Source organism: Platalea leucorodia (genome assembly GCF_965183815.1).
Source record: "Platalea leucorodia genome assembly, chromosome: 4".
Taxonomy (NCBI): domain Eukaryota; kingdom Metazoa; phylum Chordata; class Aves; order Pelecaniformes; family Threskiornithidae; genus Platalea; species Platalea leucorodia.
The window spans coordinates 93,932,299-93,949,643 of record NC_138826.1 but is presented as its reverse complement, the minus strand read 5'-3'; the positions used below and the strand labels follow the sequence as shown (position 1 = coordinate 93,949,643).

At 44.2% G+C, this 17,345-nt stretch overlaps 1 protein-coding gene across 1 annotated transcript; it reads left to right on the top strand.

Annotated features, from left to right (window-relative positions):
• Nucleotides 1-6,119: 6,119 nt before the first annotated feature.
• LOC309589971 (prolactin-like) lies at nucleotides 6,120-10,240 on the top strand (the record flags this gene model as incomplete). Its single annotated transcript, XM_082310745.1, has 5 exons — nucleotides 6,120-6,150; nucleotides 6,310-6,461; nucleotides 6,575-6,682; nucleotides 8,116-8,295; nucleotides 10,046-10,240. 5 exons carry the CDS (start codon nucleotides 6,120-6,122, stop codon nucleotides 10,238-10,240), a joined length of 666 nt encoding a protein of 221 aa, XP_082166871.1.
• Between the last annotated feature and the right edge of the window lie 7,105 nt (nucleotides 10,241-17,345).

The window sequence follows — 17,345 nt, the reverse complement described above, 5'->3', positions numbered from 1 at the left end:
TGGAGAGTTGGAATACCGCAGATATTTCAAAAAACGTGTTTCTCCCTACTTGAGTGCTACTGTCACTGTCATAAACAGTAAGAAGGATGTTTTCCTGGATGCTAAGGATAATCTTTTTAGCCCTGGAGGAGGTAAACATGCAACATCTGTAACAGGTTGTCCAAGAGAGGGGTAGCAGGAGAAGCAGCACTTCTGCTGCACTTGATGTGTCAAGCACATGCTCCACCAGCTCTAGTCCACATTTGCAAACAGAAAATGAGATTCCTCTGCCCTAACTTAGTCTATACTCATCACCCTAAGCTCTTCTGGCAATCAACACACAAAACCAGGCACCACTAGAGATTACTGATGGGCACCTGTCTCAGAACCTCAGAAAATGCCCATTTCTAAACTCTAGATGCCTAAAATTGGAGGAGAGAAATCCTCTCCTGAATGACTGGAAGAGAATTGCATTGCATGCTCTGAAAACACATTTCTCTTCAGTATTTTCCAAATGAAGGATGACAAGATCCTTCCCTCTAGAAGTTTGTCCCATAAAGGCCTGGCCCTCCCCAGGAAAAATCCTTATTTCAATACCTGGTTTTCCAGAGTGCTGAAAGGAGGATCAGATCTTTTATGGATGTTATTCCTTGGGTCAGAGTAAGGGCATAAGAAAGAGAATGCAGGAGAGAACAAGGCGGGACTGTGGATGGAGAGCTGACAGCGCTACACTTGATTCTGTTGAACCATCTTCCTCAAATAAATTAACATGGCAAATGCATAAAGCAGCTCCAACAGCCTAGGCCCATCTTCAACCAAACTCCTTTTCTGGAATGCCATGGATCTGCGGCATCAGCATACGTGCCAAACACATGCACATCTCTGGTTCAAGCTCTCTGAGGTGCACAGAGAATCAAAATAAAATGCTTTATAGAGAAGAAAAGAGGAGCTGTGGTTTCCTTTAGCTCTTTTACATTTGAGCTGAAAGCCAAGCACCCAAAAGCACATGTTGAATAGGCAAGCTGAGATTTCTGTTCAGACCTAAGGAGACCAATATGGAGCAGGAAGGCGGGCCTCCAAGTGGCAGTAAGAAGCAGTAGCTGAATTTTTGCCTTTGCTGATGAGATTGTAAAAGGTGAGAGAGAATCCTGTAAAGCCTTCACATAAAACTGGAGAAGAGATGGGGAGGGTTCTCTGTGTAAGAAATTACAGAAGCAGCAGAAGAAACAGTAAAGGGTATAGTTGTAGAAGCCAAGAGAAGACAAGGAAAGCAGGAGGCTTTATAGGAGATGACAATTGAGACCTCTGATTATAAATAGTCATTATAGATATAAACAAAAACAGATTCAGTGGAGATCAAAATAGAGGAACACAACTGAAAAAAGCATAAAAGGGAGAGAAATCTATTTGATGAATGTAAACAACTTTTCAGTGAGTGAAGAGTTATTCAGAGAGATGGAGGGTGGAGAAGGATTTTGCCCAGAGAGATGAATGGAATCAAGGATTGTTGTCTTAAGATGAGGGGATGAAAGAATGTTTATATTGTGAAGAAAGAGGGAGAGGAAGGAGGAGAAGAAAGATATAAAGGCAAGAAATATGCAACCAAAAGCAAGACAAGGTTTGCTAACAGTTCATTTTTAAAAAATGGATAGTTGGACAAATGGACAATTTTTCAGATTCACTCTGAAAAAGGTCATGTTTGCCCAAAAGCTGGTTTCCATTTTTTCCAGCTATATCATTGATCCAATTAAACATATCTGCTCCTACTTACATTGTATTATCTGTATCTCTGGATTTTCAAGGCTGCAACAATCAAGAGTAATGCAAATCAAGACAAACCCAGTAAGTTTAGTGATTAGTATACCACTGCAGTGTGGGAAAGAAGAGCAGAGAAACTAGAAGTGAGAAGAGAAAAGCCAAATGCTTGTATGTGAAGTGGTAAAAGCAGAAGTATGCCATTTTTCTTTACAGAACTAGGAAAAACCATAGTTCTGTGATCCAGCCTTCAGAAAATGGCTGACTCCTTCAAGTGGGTACTCAGCTCTTTTTTCATTTCACTTCTAAGATCCAGTTTATATAATTTCCATATTGCTTTATTCACTTTTAGAGCAAAAGCGTGTGACTTGCCCCTTCTTGTCCCATAAAATGTGCCTGTCGCGATGTTATAGGAAAAGAGCAAATCAACAGTGGACAGTATTTGGTTGAAACAAACATTTTCATTTTAGCTTTTACTGCTTCATGATGCAAATTTAGGAGTGATTTTGAATGCATAATGAACTCCAGTTGGTCTTGCACTATAAAACTTTGGCAGGCTGGAAGGGGGAGAGGTCTGATGTTGCCCGCTCAGCCCCCTGCCCACGGCAGGATGAACACCACTGCTGACTGTCTGAAAACTGGTGGAAAGTTTATAAGAAAGGTTAGATAATGACAGAGATTTCACGGTGTCCCTGAGCAATCTGTTCCAGTCCTTAACTCTCTTAACCATTAAGAAGTTCTTTCTAATGTCTAATTTCAATCTCCGTTATTGCAGTTTAATCCCATTATATCTTGTATCCATAATGAATGTGGTGAATAATTGATTCCCTTCCTCTTTGCTGCTACCTTCTGCACATCTGAAAACTGTATCCTTGCCTTGTCTATCCCTGCTAGAGAGTAAACGGCCTCATTTTGTTCAGTCTTCTCTTGTAGGCCATGGTGGCGGGGTTAAACTTTGATCATTCTTGGTTTTCTCCTCTGGGGTCTTCCCATCTGGCTCATATCTCTCTTGAAATGGGATGTCCAATACTGAGCACAGTATTCTAGCGGACACCTTCCAAACGCAACATAAGGCAGAAGAACTCTTCTTCAAAGTACATACCCCAGATTGCAAAACAAATTAATAAATAAACAACGCAAAGCAACAGTAAGATACTACTGACTTAAGTTCAGCTTGTTATTTCTTACAAGTTGTGATCCCCTTCTGTGCAACAGCTGCTTGGTTCTGTATTTGGGCAGTCTAAGTTTCTGTCTAAGTATAGTACTTTGCATTTTTCTTTACTGAACTGTACCCTACTTTCTTCAGGCCATTTCTTTAATTTTCAAGATCACATTAAATTCTAAAATGCAACTGACTTCTTCCTGTTTGGTGTCATCTACAAACTCAAAATATCAGTGAAGAGCCAGGGAAAAAACAATGCTTTGAACATAGATATATCACTGGTTAAGAAAACATCATTCACTTTAGAAACTGGAACCTTAAATAAAAGTTCATAATTTACTGTGGATTCTTTCCTCTAAGTTGCACTGCATTTTTTGCTGTGCAAGTCATTTACATTTTACACAGCACAAGTTCACAGCTCCTTCATAACTCAAAAATTGCCTTAACATTTTAAGGCACCTCTTCTAGGATAAGCTTTGCATATGTCAGAATTTCTCCTAGACATGTGAAAATCAAAAGAAAATGGCTATTGGCCAATAAAAATAAGTCATTGATCTATGTGCTGCCCATATGCATGCTACCAGTGTTTTTCAGATCCTGTCATATGCATGATTGGTCGTTTTCTAATAGTTATCAGAAATAATACTAATATTTCAAGCCTTCAGTTGGACCACAGGTCAGAAGTATTTTATCAGCTACCAAAGAGCTCAGAACTATTGCCAAGGCTTCCTGTATGATCCCCATTAAGAACTGGCTCAGCAGCTCTAACCCCTGAAATTAACTGCATTGTTTTATTCATTAGAGATAAAGCAGAGGTAAGAGAATGAGAACAACCTCTGCTGAATAGTGTAGACCATTAAGCACATCTTAATGAACTGCTTTTAAAACTAATTTTAGAAATTCCAAAAAATGAGGGCTGAAAAGTATCTTATGGACCCATGGTGCTATCAAACTTTAGAAGTGACTTTGAGGAATTTTAGAGCAGTGAGTTTGGTCTGTTGGGTTCAGAGATGTACTGGTTGGAAGGGCTGGCTAAGCTGTATTGCTGGTAGAGGCTGAGGAGCATGTGGACTAGCTCAGTAGTGAGATTTCTAGTATTTGCTTATATTGATCCAACTCTGTCAAGAAAAAAAAGTAAATTCTTTTTGGAGATTGCACTCACTTAACTAAATCAAATCTAGCTAGCTCAGTGCACATCATGGTAAGACAAGCTCCCTGGAAGGACACAAGATTTGTGGGTAGCTCTCAGAGAGGAATAACTTTCCTTTGAGATGTCTGTATGAATGAAGGTGATGTAGATTGTGTGAGAGAGACATTTGAATATTCCTTCTCATGTGCTATCTTTTCAATCTTCCTTTTGGCGAAAGGACATGTAAATCTCTTTTTTTCCTCCTTAAAAATCTGTCTCGTTAACAAAAAGCCAAATCCTTAAACAGATGCAAACAAGGAAAACAGAGCCCAGGCAGAGACCGCAAGCAGGCAAACGAGGGCCCCTACTTAGCAGTGACTCCTGCTGGCATTTTCGGCACTCAAGGTCTTCACCTCCCAATGTTTTGAATCTGTGCACATCGCAAAATGTGTCAGCTTTGACAGGCCTTGGAGTTCAGCAAATAGCCATGCAAACACATACTCAGACTCTAGAAACTGACACCTAACTCCTTGCAGAAGCTCTTATTTTCAAAATGTGAATCCTTTGGCAATGCCCCTTGACTTCATGCAGAATGCAGTGGCAGGTGACAATTACTTCTAAGATTTGGCTAGCGAAGTAGCTGCCTCTACTTGTTTTGTACCAATTTTTTAGCATCCCCACAGACTATAGGTGACCAAGGTAATTTCTTCCTTGGCTGAGAGCTAGTCAAACTCACGTCTTCCACCTCCAGAAGGGGTCCTAGTCACCCAGCTGTCCTTAAAAGGTGGGGGAGAGGGACGTTCTTCAATATTCTGGTGGAGGTATGGTCATCACATTTTCCATAAAGGAAATGGGGATTGGGGGGCTAGAAAACAGATACATGACCAGCATAGTGGCTGGGGTAGTCGCAGAGGAAAGACAACAATTTCATGGGAGACGTTTCCTCATTTCTAAGCAGACTGCTCCCTTGGCAGTGAAAAAACTTCAACAAGAAGGGCAGAGCTGACTCATTCCCCATGTCGTAAGAGCCACCAGTTATGGCAGTCCCCTGGCCAACCTCAGATTTGAATACCCACAGGCAGAGAAGGTGCCTGATTCCAGCTCTACCAGACCCTGAGCTGTTCCCATTGAATTCCAAGAGGTAGGTTGCCAAGAGCCAGAAAATACAGCAGAAAGACCCTGTGCTCAGGTTCCCCTGTTAGTCAGCTTGAAGCAGCTTCTGGTTTGACCTGTCCTTTGTAAGCCTCATGACAAACATCTCGACTTTCCTCATATGTCTTGCAAGGTTGCTGAGAATCTCACACCCATAAATTGAGGACAGCCACTGAGTCCATAGGACTTGCACCCCTTTGGGGATCCTGATCTGAGTGCTTTGCTGTGTCACTCCCTTAAGCTTTTAGCCATATGGGGCATCAGCAACCGTCTTCAGGCACGCTTGTACCACCAAGCACGCAGTCACCAGCTATCACACCTTCAGTGGTCTTACCTCTGACCAGCTGCTAGGGAGCAGGGAAAGCAGATCTGATCTTAACCATGTGATTAGAAGAGATGGCTAAGAGACGCATGTCATCACGCCAGGCTTCTCTCCTACCCCTCATGTTGCCCATTGCTGTCCTTGTATAACGCCCCCATTATCACCGACAGGATTAGCCAATTCGCCTGGTCTCAGTTCCCACACCCTCACCCCCTCCGAGGGCAGCGGACACGCTGGTGTAGACCTGGCCGCGCCACGGGTGGGGGCTGTGACACCGACACCCGGGCAGCCCTGGCCCCACGGCGGGCGGGCGCTGCGGGGGTCAGCAGCAGCCCCCCCCGGAGCCCCGGACCCTATTTCTGCTGGGTCCTGCGGGTTGCCGAGGGCGGGGACCGGTCCCGTCGGTGCGAGGGCCGCTCCCGCCCGCCCGCCGAGCCGGCAGCCCCGCTCCGGGCGGCTTGCTCACGGTGGCCGCCGGCTGGGCACGTCAGGGAGGGACCCGCCATGACCGGGAGACCCCCCCCCGCCACGCACATCCCCACCCGGCATATATAGGGGATGCGGGGGCAGCGCCGGGCGATCCCAGCCGCTCCGCGCCGGCTAGCGGGCTCCGCGGCGCCATGGCCCCCGCCCGGGCGGCGGGGCCAGCAGGTGAGGGCGGCCGCCGGAGCGGGGCGGAGGGAGAGGAGGGGAGAGGAGAAGGAGGAGAGGGAGAGGGGAAGAGAGAGGAGAAGGAAAGAGAGAGGAGAGGGCCGGGGCGGGCCGCCCCCCGACGCCCCTCGCCCCCCGACGCCGCCGGTGTCCCCGCAGGTGCCGCCGCGGCGCTGGCGCTGCTGTGGCTGCTGGTTTGCGCCCCGGGGGACGCCGGCAGCCGCCTCCTGACCGTGGCCGATCTCTTCGACCGGGTGATCCGGCACTCGGGCAGGATCCACAGCCTCTCCACGGCGCTCTACGCCGAAATGGTGAGTGCCAGGCCGGCCCCGCCGCCGCGGACCGGGCGCCCGCCGCCGTGGGAGCGGCTGCCGGCGGGGCGGGGGGTGCTCTCGGTGTCTCTTTAGGTTTTCTTGCCCCGTAGGAAAAACACTTTCCTCCCCGTGACAACGAGCTGGGGAAGCCCGCTCGGAAGTGCCACACGTCGGGGATGCTGACCCCCAACGGCAAAGAATACGCCCAAAAAATCCCGGTAAGGCTGGGCGGCGGGCGGAGACGGGGCGGGCAGGGGGCATCGCGGGCCCCCGCCGGGTCGGGGGGCTGGGAGGGGGCTCCGCGGGTCACACCGCCTCCTCTCCCCCGCCTGAAGAAAGGGGAAGATACCCCCCGTCCCATCAGAGCCCCCAAATGTCTCACCCATCGCGCTGCGGTTGTCCCCCACCCCAGTCAGGCTGGAGGCAGGCAGAGAGGATTTTATGCCCCCGGTGCTTCATCAACAGTTGGATTGAAGAAGCTGGTAAGTTCTGACCCCAAACACGTACACATCACAGAGATATTGTGTATGAATCATTAGTTTGTTCTGTTAAAAAACCTGTATATGGTTCCATATGCTTAAATCATAGTTATAGTAGAGGTATTGCAGTAGTACTTCGTCCAAATGACTGACAGACAGACATCCTTTTGATTTTGTTGTGGCACGCTCTGTGGAACAGAAACTTAGAAAACTGTGCATGTGACAGATAAATTAATCAGCGTCACTGCAAAGTACAAAAAGCAATCAGGAGAAAGAAATAACAGTCATTATCTCTGAATCGGTAGCTAGGTAAGGAGAAAAGAACAGCAAATTGTTTTAGACAGATGTAATGGCAAGAGAAAAAAATCGTTATTAGTTTAGAGAAGAGCAGGAAGAGTTTCTTTAGACAGAGAAAAAGCAGATTGTGAAGTCGAGGATACAGCAGCGGAAGAAACTTTTGCCTCTAGGAGGAGGCAGACAGAGACAAATGTGAACGTTTTGCTCTTTGGTTGTGATGGAGTGAGGGGCTTCCCCCAAGACGTTTAGAAAACCACTTTCCTCCCTTGAAGGGCAATAGGGAATGAGGCCCTGCCTGCTTTAGAAGGCTTTAACCAGTCAGCGGTATTTCTGAACTTACATTGCAAGAGAGGTCTTATGGCCATTGAGTTTCTGTTAGAGAAGCAACCGCCGTGACCACCGGGCACCTTCTTGGAAGTGTGTCTGCAGCGAACCCCTAACCGACACAGCTCTAACCACGGCAGGTGGGAGGAAACACCTGCACTTCCATACCAGCAAACAGAGATATCCAGGTGAGGCTCCTTGGGCTCTTGAGACATCTACGAGTTCCCAAAAACTTTTTCAGTACAAAGTAAGTTTGACAGGAATGCCACCATTTTGCCAATGCTGTACTCCATGCTTTCAGGTATTACAGAGCTTAGGAGTCTAAGAAAGCTGAAAACAAGGCAAATACAACTTTTGGGTGTTGCTTACATCTAAGCAAATAATCTAAGCAAATAAGACAGAGTGGCCCTTAAGTTCTGAATATTTGAAAACTACTGAATTGAAGATGTGAATCTAAATCCCACTGAGATTTCACAGTGAGACTGTCTAACAGTGTTCTTACGATCTGCTGCAAACTAACGGAGAAATTATTTACTGTTTTAACTTATAAGAGAGAAGAACTAACTCACCTGATACTGAAACTTTTGCAAGCCTGGAAAGAACCGCTTTCCCACTTTAACCAGCATATTGAGCACCATCAAGAGCTGCCTGATGACAGTCTTAGCAAAGCTAAGCAAATCAGCAACATGGTACATGAGCTGAAGACTGGAGTTGAAAAAGTAACAGAAAAGGCAAGATTTTCAATGTAGCTTTTATTTATACCAGCCATGTGGCGTGAGTGACGGGGGGGGGGGGGGGGGGAGGGGGGGGCGCAATGTCTGCTCTCACTTGGGCTGTAGCCTTAGTGCCAAGAGAGGCTCTGATCCAGCAACGGTGGACTTTGTTACAGATCCAGCAATATTTCAGCCAAAGGATGTGACTTAGTTTACAGATTGGCAGATACGTAGATGGCATTATATATGCCCATATGTGTAGAGCAATATTTTATTAATATGAAATATAGGGAAGAAAGACACAAGTACAAAGACTAGAGCCATTTACAGCTTCATATATGAGCCAGTAATGACTTGACTTTTCTAGGGCAGTAGAGGAGATGTGGGTAGACTGTGACAAATACTTAATTATTGTTTTCAGTTTTATTTGGATTTACATTCTAACTAGTTCAAGTATGACTGCTGTCTGCAGCAAAGAACTCCTTCCTAAGGCAACAATTTTATGCTGGGATAAGTTCTTCGAGACAACAGTGGCATTGCTTAAGTTAGATGCCAGTCACAAAACAATTTCAAAACTCCATTCCAAATTCTGGCAGATCATATATAAATTATTGGATGTAATTTTTTGTTATTTCCATTTCTGTCTTCTCATTACTAGCTAGAAGTCCTGATCTTTGTATTTCTTGTGCATTCATATCTAAACTTATTTGTAGTTTTGGCTAAGCAAATGAGGGCTGTGTGTCCATTCCCTGAAATGCCTACACTGCCAAGGTGCCTGTTTCACTGAAAAGTGAATAATAAACTAATATCTTTCTTACACTAGTAGACCACCTTTCAGCTTTAGGAACACATGTGGGGAATACAAGTTTTAAAATGAGAAGCAGCTCATCGCTAGAACGGAGGAATTGCACCCTGCTCTAAAATGCAGCCCTGATGAGGGTGACTCAGAGTTACAAATGGGAAGTCCCTCTTCCAAGTGCAGGCACGATTCTGGGTTAAAATGGCCTTAAAGTTCAGAGGTATTCAACCTCAAAGCTTGACCTTTGCTTCATTCTGTAACTGAAGCAAGCCATCCAGCTCTAAACTAGCTACATACTTCTGGTATATTTACCTGATTTTATTTCTTTAAAACACCTTTGAAGGAATTACTAAGAAGGAAAGCTTTGAAGTTTTGACCTCTCTGTACTATGGACATACCACACAGTAGGCATATAATTTTTAAAAAGAAGCAAACAATGCAAATGCATCCCTTTATTTTGCAGCTGTGTTTTTCTGTGAGACATAATTTTAAGCTTGGTTCTGTTGTGAAGCTCTTACCTCTGAGAGGCGGTAACAGCCATCAGAGTTCACCAGGTTAAACAGCACTGCGAGTGCTCACGTTAGAAGCTTTCCTTGACAAAATTTATTAAAATACATGGCTACAAATCTCAAGACTAATTTGCGATATTAGTTCAAGAGGAAATAACAATTACCAAACAGGGGTTCCTCTGCTTAAACTCAGATGGCGTTATACTCCAGTATTGTTGCATTACTAGTATATCAGATCATTTCAGGCTAGTCTTTAGGTTGTATGGACACCGTTAAGATAAAAAGGTAATGATGTTATTCTCTGTAAGGGAGCGTCACACATATCGTCAATATGTGCATGAAAGGGCTGGAGTTGAACAGCCCAACATAGTGATGCCTCGGTTGCCATCTGCACTAGTATTTTAAAGATTTGTTGTATGCGCAGTTACGAGGTGTACTTCTTTTCCTGTTTTCAATACAGATGCAGTCAATGGGGATCATCAGCAATTCATTAAATGGAATGGCATCTTCTGAAGCCACTGGTTTATCAATTAGTAATGAAGCAAACATGATGAGTGACTCTGACTTTATTCACTGTTTCAGGAGAGACTCCAATAAAGTACAAAGCTACTTAAAAATTCTTAAATGTAGGATTATGCCAGAAAATAGTTGTTGAGTTGTAATCTCTTGACAAGTAGTCTTCAGCATGTTGTTTATAAAGATGGAGAAATAGAATTTATAAATTATCACATTTACAGTAATTTTAATAGGAAAGTGGTTTTGAAATTCTTTGGCACCTATGTGACACGGTTGACCTATGCAGCTGAAATATTAAATAAAGCATCATGTGTGTATGTGGGTTAACGCACCAGATAAAAAGGAGTACTCTAGTAGCAGATAAATAAATGTCCTTGCACGTTAGACTGTGACAGATCATATTATAGCTGATTCACACAGTTTAGCTATATACATGATTGAAAGTGAAATTCCGTTTGTTTACCCTTGGTACAAATACATCTACATACGATAAAGGAAGTATATTTTTATGTAAAAAAAAATGTTTCCCCCCATTTCTACATACATGCATACCTGCAGAATATTGCTAAACACTGAGGAGTAGTATTGGTGTTGATCAGTTTATGGAACTGCAGGGTCCATGGAGACTTTTATGTTCACATCATGCTTCTTACGAATTTCTATGGGCTTTCCCATGTGCCCCATAAGTTTTAGTTTCTAGTACTTTTACTCATTTTGAATGCTCTTTTATACCTGTAATGGCTTCACTGATTTCAGTGGAAACACCTAAAGAAAAAGTTTCTGTATGAAAGGTAAGTCAGAATTCTGGTCCAAATATCATTTCAGTCTGAGGGTATTTCAGGCTGAGTATGGCTGAGGTAGCAGCAAGTCTCTTTCCCATAACACATGCTGAGCCAGGGCTTGGGTTTTACAGTAATGATGACAAACGCCATGTCAAATAAAAATCTGAAAGCTGTTAGATATTTTATAGCAATCACATTTTCCTAGCAGTGGGACGGTGCTGATGGCTGGCCATAGAGCAAAACAGCTTTGCATTCAGATCCTAAATGAGCCGTTTGAATGAGCATTTATAATCAACATGGATTTATCTTTAATATTCTCGACTATTTCATCCCTGAATGCTCTTTTCTGGCCTTCCCTGATCTTGATGGTTGTTGACAGTAGTGGGAGCTCGGGCTGCCAAGAACAGAGAGCAAAATGCTGATGATTATTTAATAATGATACTGGATTTGGGCTTGAGAAACTCAGCAGGAAAATGTTTCAAAGAAACATTTATGCAGAACAGAGGAACAACTTTTTCAGTTACATCTCCGTAACCACCGTAACTGCCACTATCCTCAGAGATCTACTGTCTAGCAGGCAGCTGATGGACTTTCTCAGCGAGAAGCTAGGAGTGTTCACAATGCACATCTGGTCCCCGTTGTGCCAGGTGTGGTAGAAATGCAAGGGGTTACATAGCGCCTGCCCTGAAGAAGTGACGAGCTGCGGTTCCTTAAGCAGTAAGTACTACAAACACCTAAGGAAAGAGCAGCATTCGTGTACAAATTTTGAAGACATTCTGGAAACAAAACAGAGCTCCCGTGAGAGTAAAGGAAAGGCTCCAAATGGTTGGAGAGAAGCAGAGAGGGTTGCCCACTCTGCCTTCGTCCATCCGCAGTCACAGAAGATGCAGTAGCTATTAATGGTTTTAGTATTTATCCCGTCACCTAGTGTAGATAGCCCCAGAGCTCAGCAGCACGCTGATGTGTGTCTCCTGTGCCAGCAAGGGATTATTCCTGTCTCTGCAACGCTGAAACTGGGCGAGCGTGCATTAATTAAGGAGAAAACCGGTGTTAGGGTGTAATCCCTCTACATCCCGGCAAAGCCGGCGTTGCGCACAGCAGGCCCGCACCAGCCACCCTACACCGGAGAGGAACGGCGACAGACACGGGGCGGGGGGGGGGGGGGTTACCGGGCCAAACCGGGCTGGCGAGGGCCGCTGCCTCGGGGACCGGTACCGCCCGCCGCGGCCCCGCCGGGGCTGCCGCGCTGCGCCCCGCGCTGCCACAAGGGGGCGCCGCGGCGCCCGCGGGCGGGCGGTGGCCGGGGCGGGGGGGGGGGGGTGGGGGTGGCTCTCAGGGCCGGTTGCAAGGTGACTCGGAAACCGACCGGAATGGCTACCGGGAACTTCCCCAGCTGGGAAGACACCCCAGGGGTTGCGGTTGAGGGTCAGGTGCAATACCTGTTGCAAATGGAGCGGATCATAAAAGTAATTCTCGTCTTCAAAGAGCAAAAACCCTGGGAACGTTTTGCTGTAGAAAAAGGCAAAAATAGAGAAAACGCGGAAGCAGGCGCCACAGGAGGCATAACAGCGCACCCACCTATCACCCGTAGTCGCTCATACGCATTACTGTTACGTTTCAAGATTTGCCTTTGGCTGAAGCGAGGCGTGTTGGTAAAGCGGAAGCCTTCCTATATTGTCGACATCGCCTTGCTTCCTCTTTTGATTGAGAAAACGGCTGAGCCGCAGGCCGAAACGGGCACGGTTTTCTCTGTGGCCACCGATGCCTCAAACCGAAATACCACCGATGGTTGCTTTTTACCCCAGGGGAATACTTCATCTCCTGCAGGATTTCTCTCCAAGACAGCAGCGAAACTAGTTAGGAGTATTTGAAAATGTAAAATTGTGCGCTACAATAAAATGCTTTGGAGTTTAAGAATGCATCATTTGCATCTGAGAATATTCAGAGAAACAACTTTGCAAATGAATGGAAAATCAGAAAATCAGGATTGGCTTCCAGTGAAGTGCTGGGCTCATGTGCAACAATCTGTAACCATGAACGTTATAGGTAAGTCACGGTTTAATTTCAGTTTGTGGAACAACATGCTTCCATTAACTTCCCTTGTCAGTCAAACAAATGTAAGAATTAAAAATATCTCCATTGTTCTTCAGACCTTATTACATGAAATGTTGCAGGACAGCCCCAGAATATTGACATTTTTGTACAGTCCAATTCATTTTTTCAGTTATTAGAAGCTGCTTTTGTAGATTTCCTTGTCGTAACTTTTCCATTTTTTTCAGGACGATTAAGGATATGACAAAGACACTCTCCGTGACTGAAAATTCATTTTCTTTCATAATGTGCTAAATTACTTTGATAGTGTATCTTCCATTTAGACTGAATCTGGTATGTGCTGATGTTTGCATGATAGATTAAGTGACTGATGTCACAAGAGAGACTCGTAGTTTAACTCTTCTCTAAAACCATGATAGCAAAGCAGAAACAAATGGAAACAGACTTCTGTGAACGATATGCATTAACTTTCAGCTACTTCATATCACATTCAAATGTTGACATGCAAAGAAAAAAAAGACTTGGAAAAACTTAAGAATTCCTCAAGGGCTGGATGTTTATAGAAGGCGAGATGTCTGTGTGTTTGGGTGAGTGCTGGAGGATCACTCTTGAGATGTCTTGTGACATTTCCGTCCACCATGCCCAGCTTCATTGCTTAGAAATACAACCAGTATCCATAGGAAACCAAGGTGTAGGAGCTGCTGTTTTCTGGCAGCTAATTTAGGTGCAAGCCCACGTGGGGAGCATCTCAGATCCAGGCTTACGTACCTCGGTTTACCTTATACAGCAGCAGCCGTTGGGCACACAACTTAGAAGCACGGTCACGAAAGACTTCTACAGTCCATGGCAATCCTGGCCACTGTGAACCTTTCTCTGCAGGGGCCTTTTGGTCTCCCCATGGCCCAAAAATAAATCTCAAGTTAATTTGGCCCTAATTTCTCTCCAGGTCTTTTTTAGGGTACTGAATTTACAGCTAACTTGCTTGAAATTGGTTTGTCTTCCCTTCTGGTTTGTGAAAATCAGTAACGGTCTTGTTGGCAAGAGGGTGCTGAAGCATGTGAATGTACTTAATTTATGTCGGTCTTTTGACTGTGGAACATATATTCGTCAGAGGAGCTGTGTGGCTACAGTGATGGCAACTGGTATTTAAAACCCAGTACCAGTAAATCACAGAGGATAAAACAAATCTGATGTATTACTGCGGCTCAGGAGTGACATTTGACCGCTGTACTATTGTTCTGACACTGAAGTTAGTAATGCAGTTTTGTGCCTTAAAGCAGTCCTGTTCTGCTAAGCAGATCGTAACAATTAATTCCTGTTTGGCAAAGAATCAATAAAAACAAGAGAACTTTTAGACAATTATTTTATACTATCAATCTGCACAACCGAAGTGTAAGTGCTGACACAGGCGTGGTCAGCGAATGCAGCTTTTAGCAATGTTATACAAGGTCTGTGGAGGAGCTAGCTGGCCTCTCGTGGTCACAGTCTCACGGTTGTTTACACACAATAAAACGTGACTGTGGCTGTGCCTGATGTAGACTGGCATGATCTGCATCACTTGCGGTACCTTTTAAAAGACCAAGAGCCAGACCTAGAAATGGAAATCGGCACCTTCTTGTTAGGTATCAGAGAAGCTCCTTGGAGTGCCTGACCTTAACAAAAGACGTTCGAGACCCACATTCAGACCCGTCTGGAGGATCTCCAATAGGTGGGGCGAGAGAAGCCTCTCGGGTTCCTGAGGCTGCTGGGTTGCGCAGGGAGATCCCTAGGTCAGCAGCACAGCCTGAGGGCACGGGAGTCTGCAGCTCAGGTAACAAAGCCAGTACCGAGTCTCGGCCCTTTCTCCTTTTCCCTCTTGTATTCTGTATTACATTAGCATTGATCAGTTGCCAGACTAAACAGAGAGGTGCCCAGCGTGTATAAGTATCTGCATTGTTAATGGCCTCTAAAGACTCGGTTTTTTAATTGTAGTTTGGAATTTGAGGTACCTGAACTCTGCCCAGCCCCAGGATCCCAACAGATGTCCTTCATAATATTCTACAGCCTGGAACTATAGTCTGAAAATGCCACACATAGGAAATGCCTCAGATAGATACCCTACAACCATGCTGCAAGGTCATCCACCAGATCATGTATTTGGAGTCAAAGCCGGTACGTTGCTGGTTTTAACTGTGAGATGCCATGGGTATCCATCATGTCACTCCGTAATACCAGATGCGTTCTATGCCTTACACCTCTGCACTATGCCCGTCACGAAGCACTTCAAACACCTGCTGAGGATTCTGCGTGCAATTTGTGCTTTGTTCTTTTGTAACTAGTGTGCATACATTATTTGAAGAAAACGCTTACTAGATCCTTCACATACAAAAGACTGGCACTGTAAGTATATAACATTTTTGTATTCATACTGGGTGCTGTTTCTCATTTACCAAGTTTTCACAGTATGGACTGAAGGGAAACGTCTCCTTTCAATAGCTTAAAATGAGAGGAATCAAGGTTATCTGTGTCATGGGCCTAAATACATTTTGCCTAATTGAATCAGACTATTTTAGGTATAATTCAAAATTCACATGTATACTTTTAGGGTTTTTAAGAAAGCTTGATCAGCATGTTCAAGTAAAGAATGTTTTATCTGGCATATTGAAACTATTCTAGCTGTGGAATAAGAATACTGGTAGGAGATGTTAAGAGATTTGGAGGGCCGTGAAATGCTTTAAGTTTTAATAGGCTACAGTGAAACCAGAACTTGCTCAATTTAAAACACATATAACATTATAGCTGTAAAACAAATTCTGCATGACCCTTGCTTGATCTTTGCCTCAGTGAGACATCCTTCAGATGTATTCTGTTTGGCACATCAGCTCAGAGTTTTGACAACAGTTCACATTCGGTGCTTGCAACACCACCAACTGAAAGAATTTCCCAGGGAGCGCTCTGAATCCCGTCTCCCCTCTCCAGAAGTGTTGCTTCTAACACCGACGCTCGACTGACTTGCAGTAAAAAATATGAGCAGCTGTGAAAAGCCCCTTTCCCTGAAAGGTGAGATGGGAAAACCCCAGTCACCCCCGCCATATGCCGATTTCCTCCAAAACGGGAAGCACTGATGAATACCCCCCTACATGTACCTCCACTCGATCATTTGATGGTAATTTGGAAATGCCTGCATGCCTTTCATTGTAGGCACAGTAGCAAATGCCATTTCAGAAGTATCTGAGCCACCAACACTTGTTGGTCCTTCAGGTAGAAGTTAGTCAAACAGAGCAGGACTATGACTTCAACAGGACAATTAGAATGTAAATTCATCCCCATGTGAACACAATCTGTCCATCCACCCCTAAAGGTTTTAGGCAGAATATGAGACTTCAATTGCAGGATAGGAATAAACTTCTCACGTCACTGAATAGTATGTAACACATGGCATACTAAATGTATGCCTAAAAGTGCCTTCTGAGGGTAGGTATCTAGGCAGCTTACACTAATGAGGGTTTGTAACCACAGGAAGAGATGACTTCTTAATTTTTCTGTAATTTCTTTTTTCTTTAAAACAAGCATAGGAAATCACATGCACAGAATGACATATAGTGCAAGACTAGGACTGCACAGTTGACCACTTAGAAGGCAGGACATACACAAGGCGGGATACAAAACTCGCCTGATCATGCATAAAATGTATGATAAAAGCTTCATCACTGCAATCTCAAGTTTTTTTAGCTGCAAATGTATCTAAACTTCACCTCCCAGATAATACAACGCAACAAGGGGAATAGTAGATCATCTACCAAAAGGTAAAACATTAAGTAACAATTGTATGGCTTTTTGAAAGATGTACAATACAGTTCAAAAAGCTTTGGAGCTCAAGGCAAGAATAATTAGAAACATCCATGGCATGTGTGATGTGGAAAGCCAGAGTAGATTATCATAATCATCTCTTTTGACTGTAAAATGTACGAATCTGCCAGAAATGAAATAGTCCCTATAAAACCATCATGTTCTCCAAAAGGTTTTGCCTGTAACATAAAATACCTTTAGTCTTTCTTTTCAACAACTGCATTCTTAAATGTATGATAAAGAAAAAAAAGTTCTGCTCATGTTTTGAGCTATAAAGCCTTGCAAATAAACAAAAAATGATACTTAAATTCCTTAAAGTGGATGAAGCAAGCAAATCATTTTAAGCAGTTTTAATATTATCATTTCAGGCTACTTGTATTACACAGAATACCGTCCTGTCTTTGATACAGACATATGCTCACGTGTACTTTTGGCACCAGTATAAATAGGAGTAAGTCAGGAATAAGGCTACTATGGTATGCCATCTCCGCAAGTACTTCTCTGAAATGGCTGTAATGGCAGTTTTTCCAATTATAGTTCTGTTGCTTAGTGCATTTGTGCTACAATTCTGCATATCGCCAT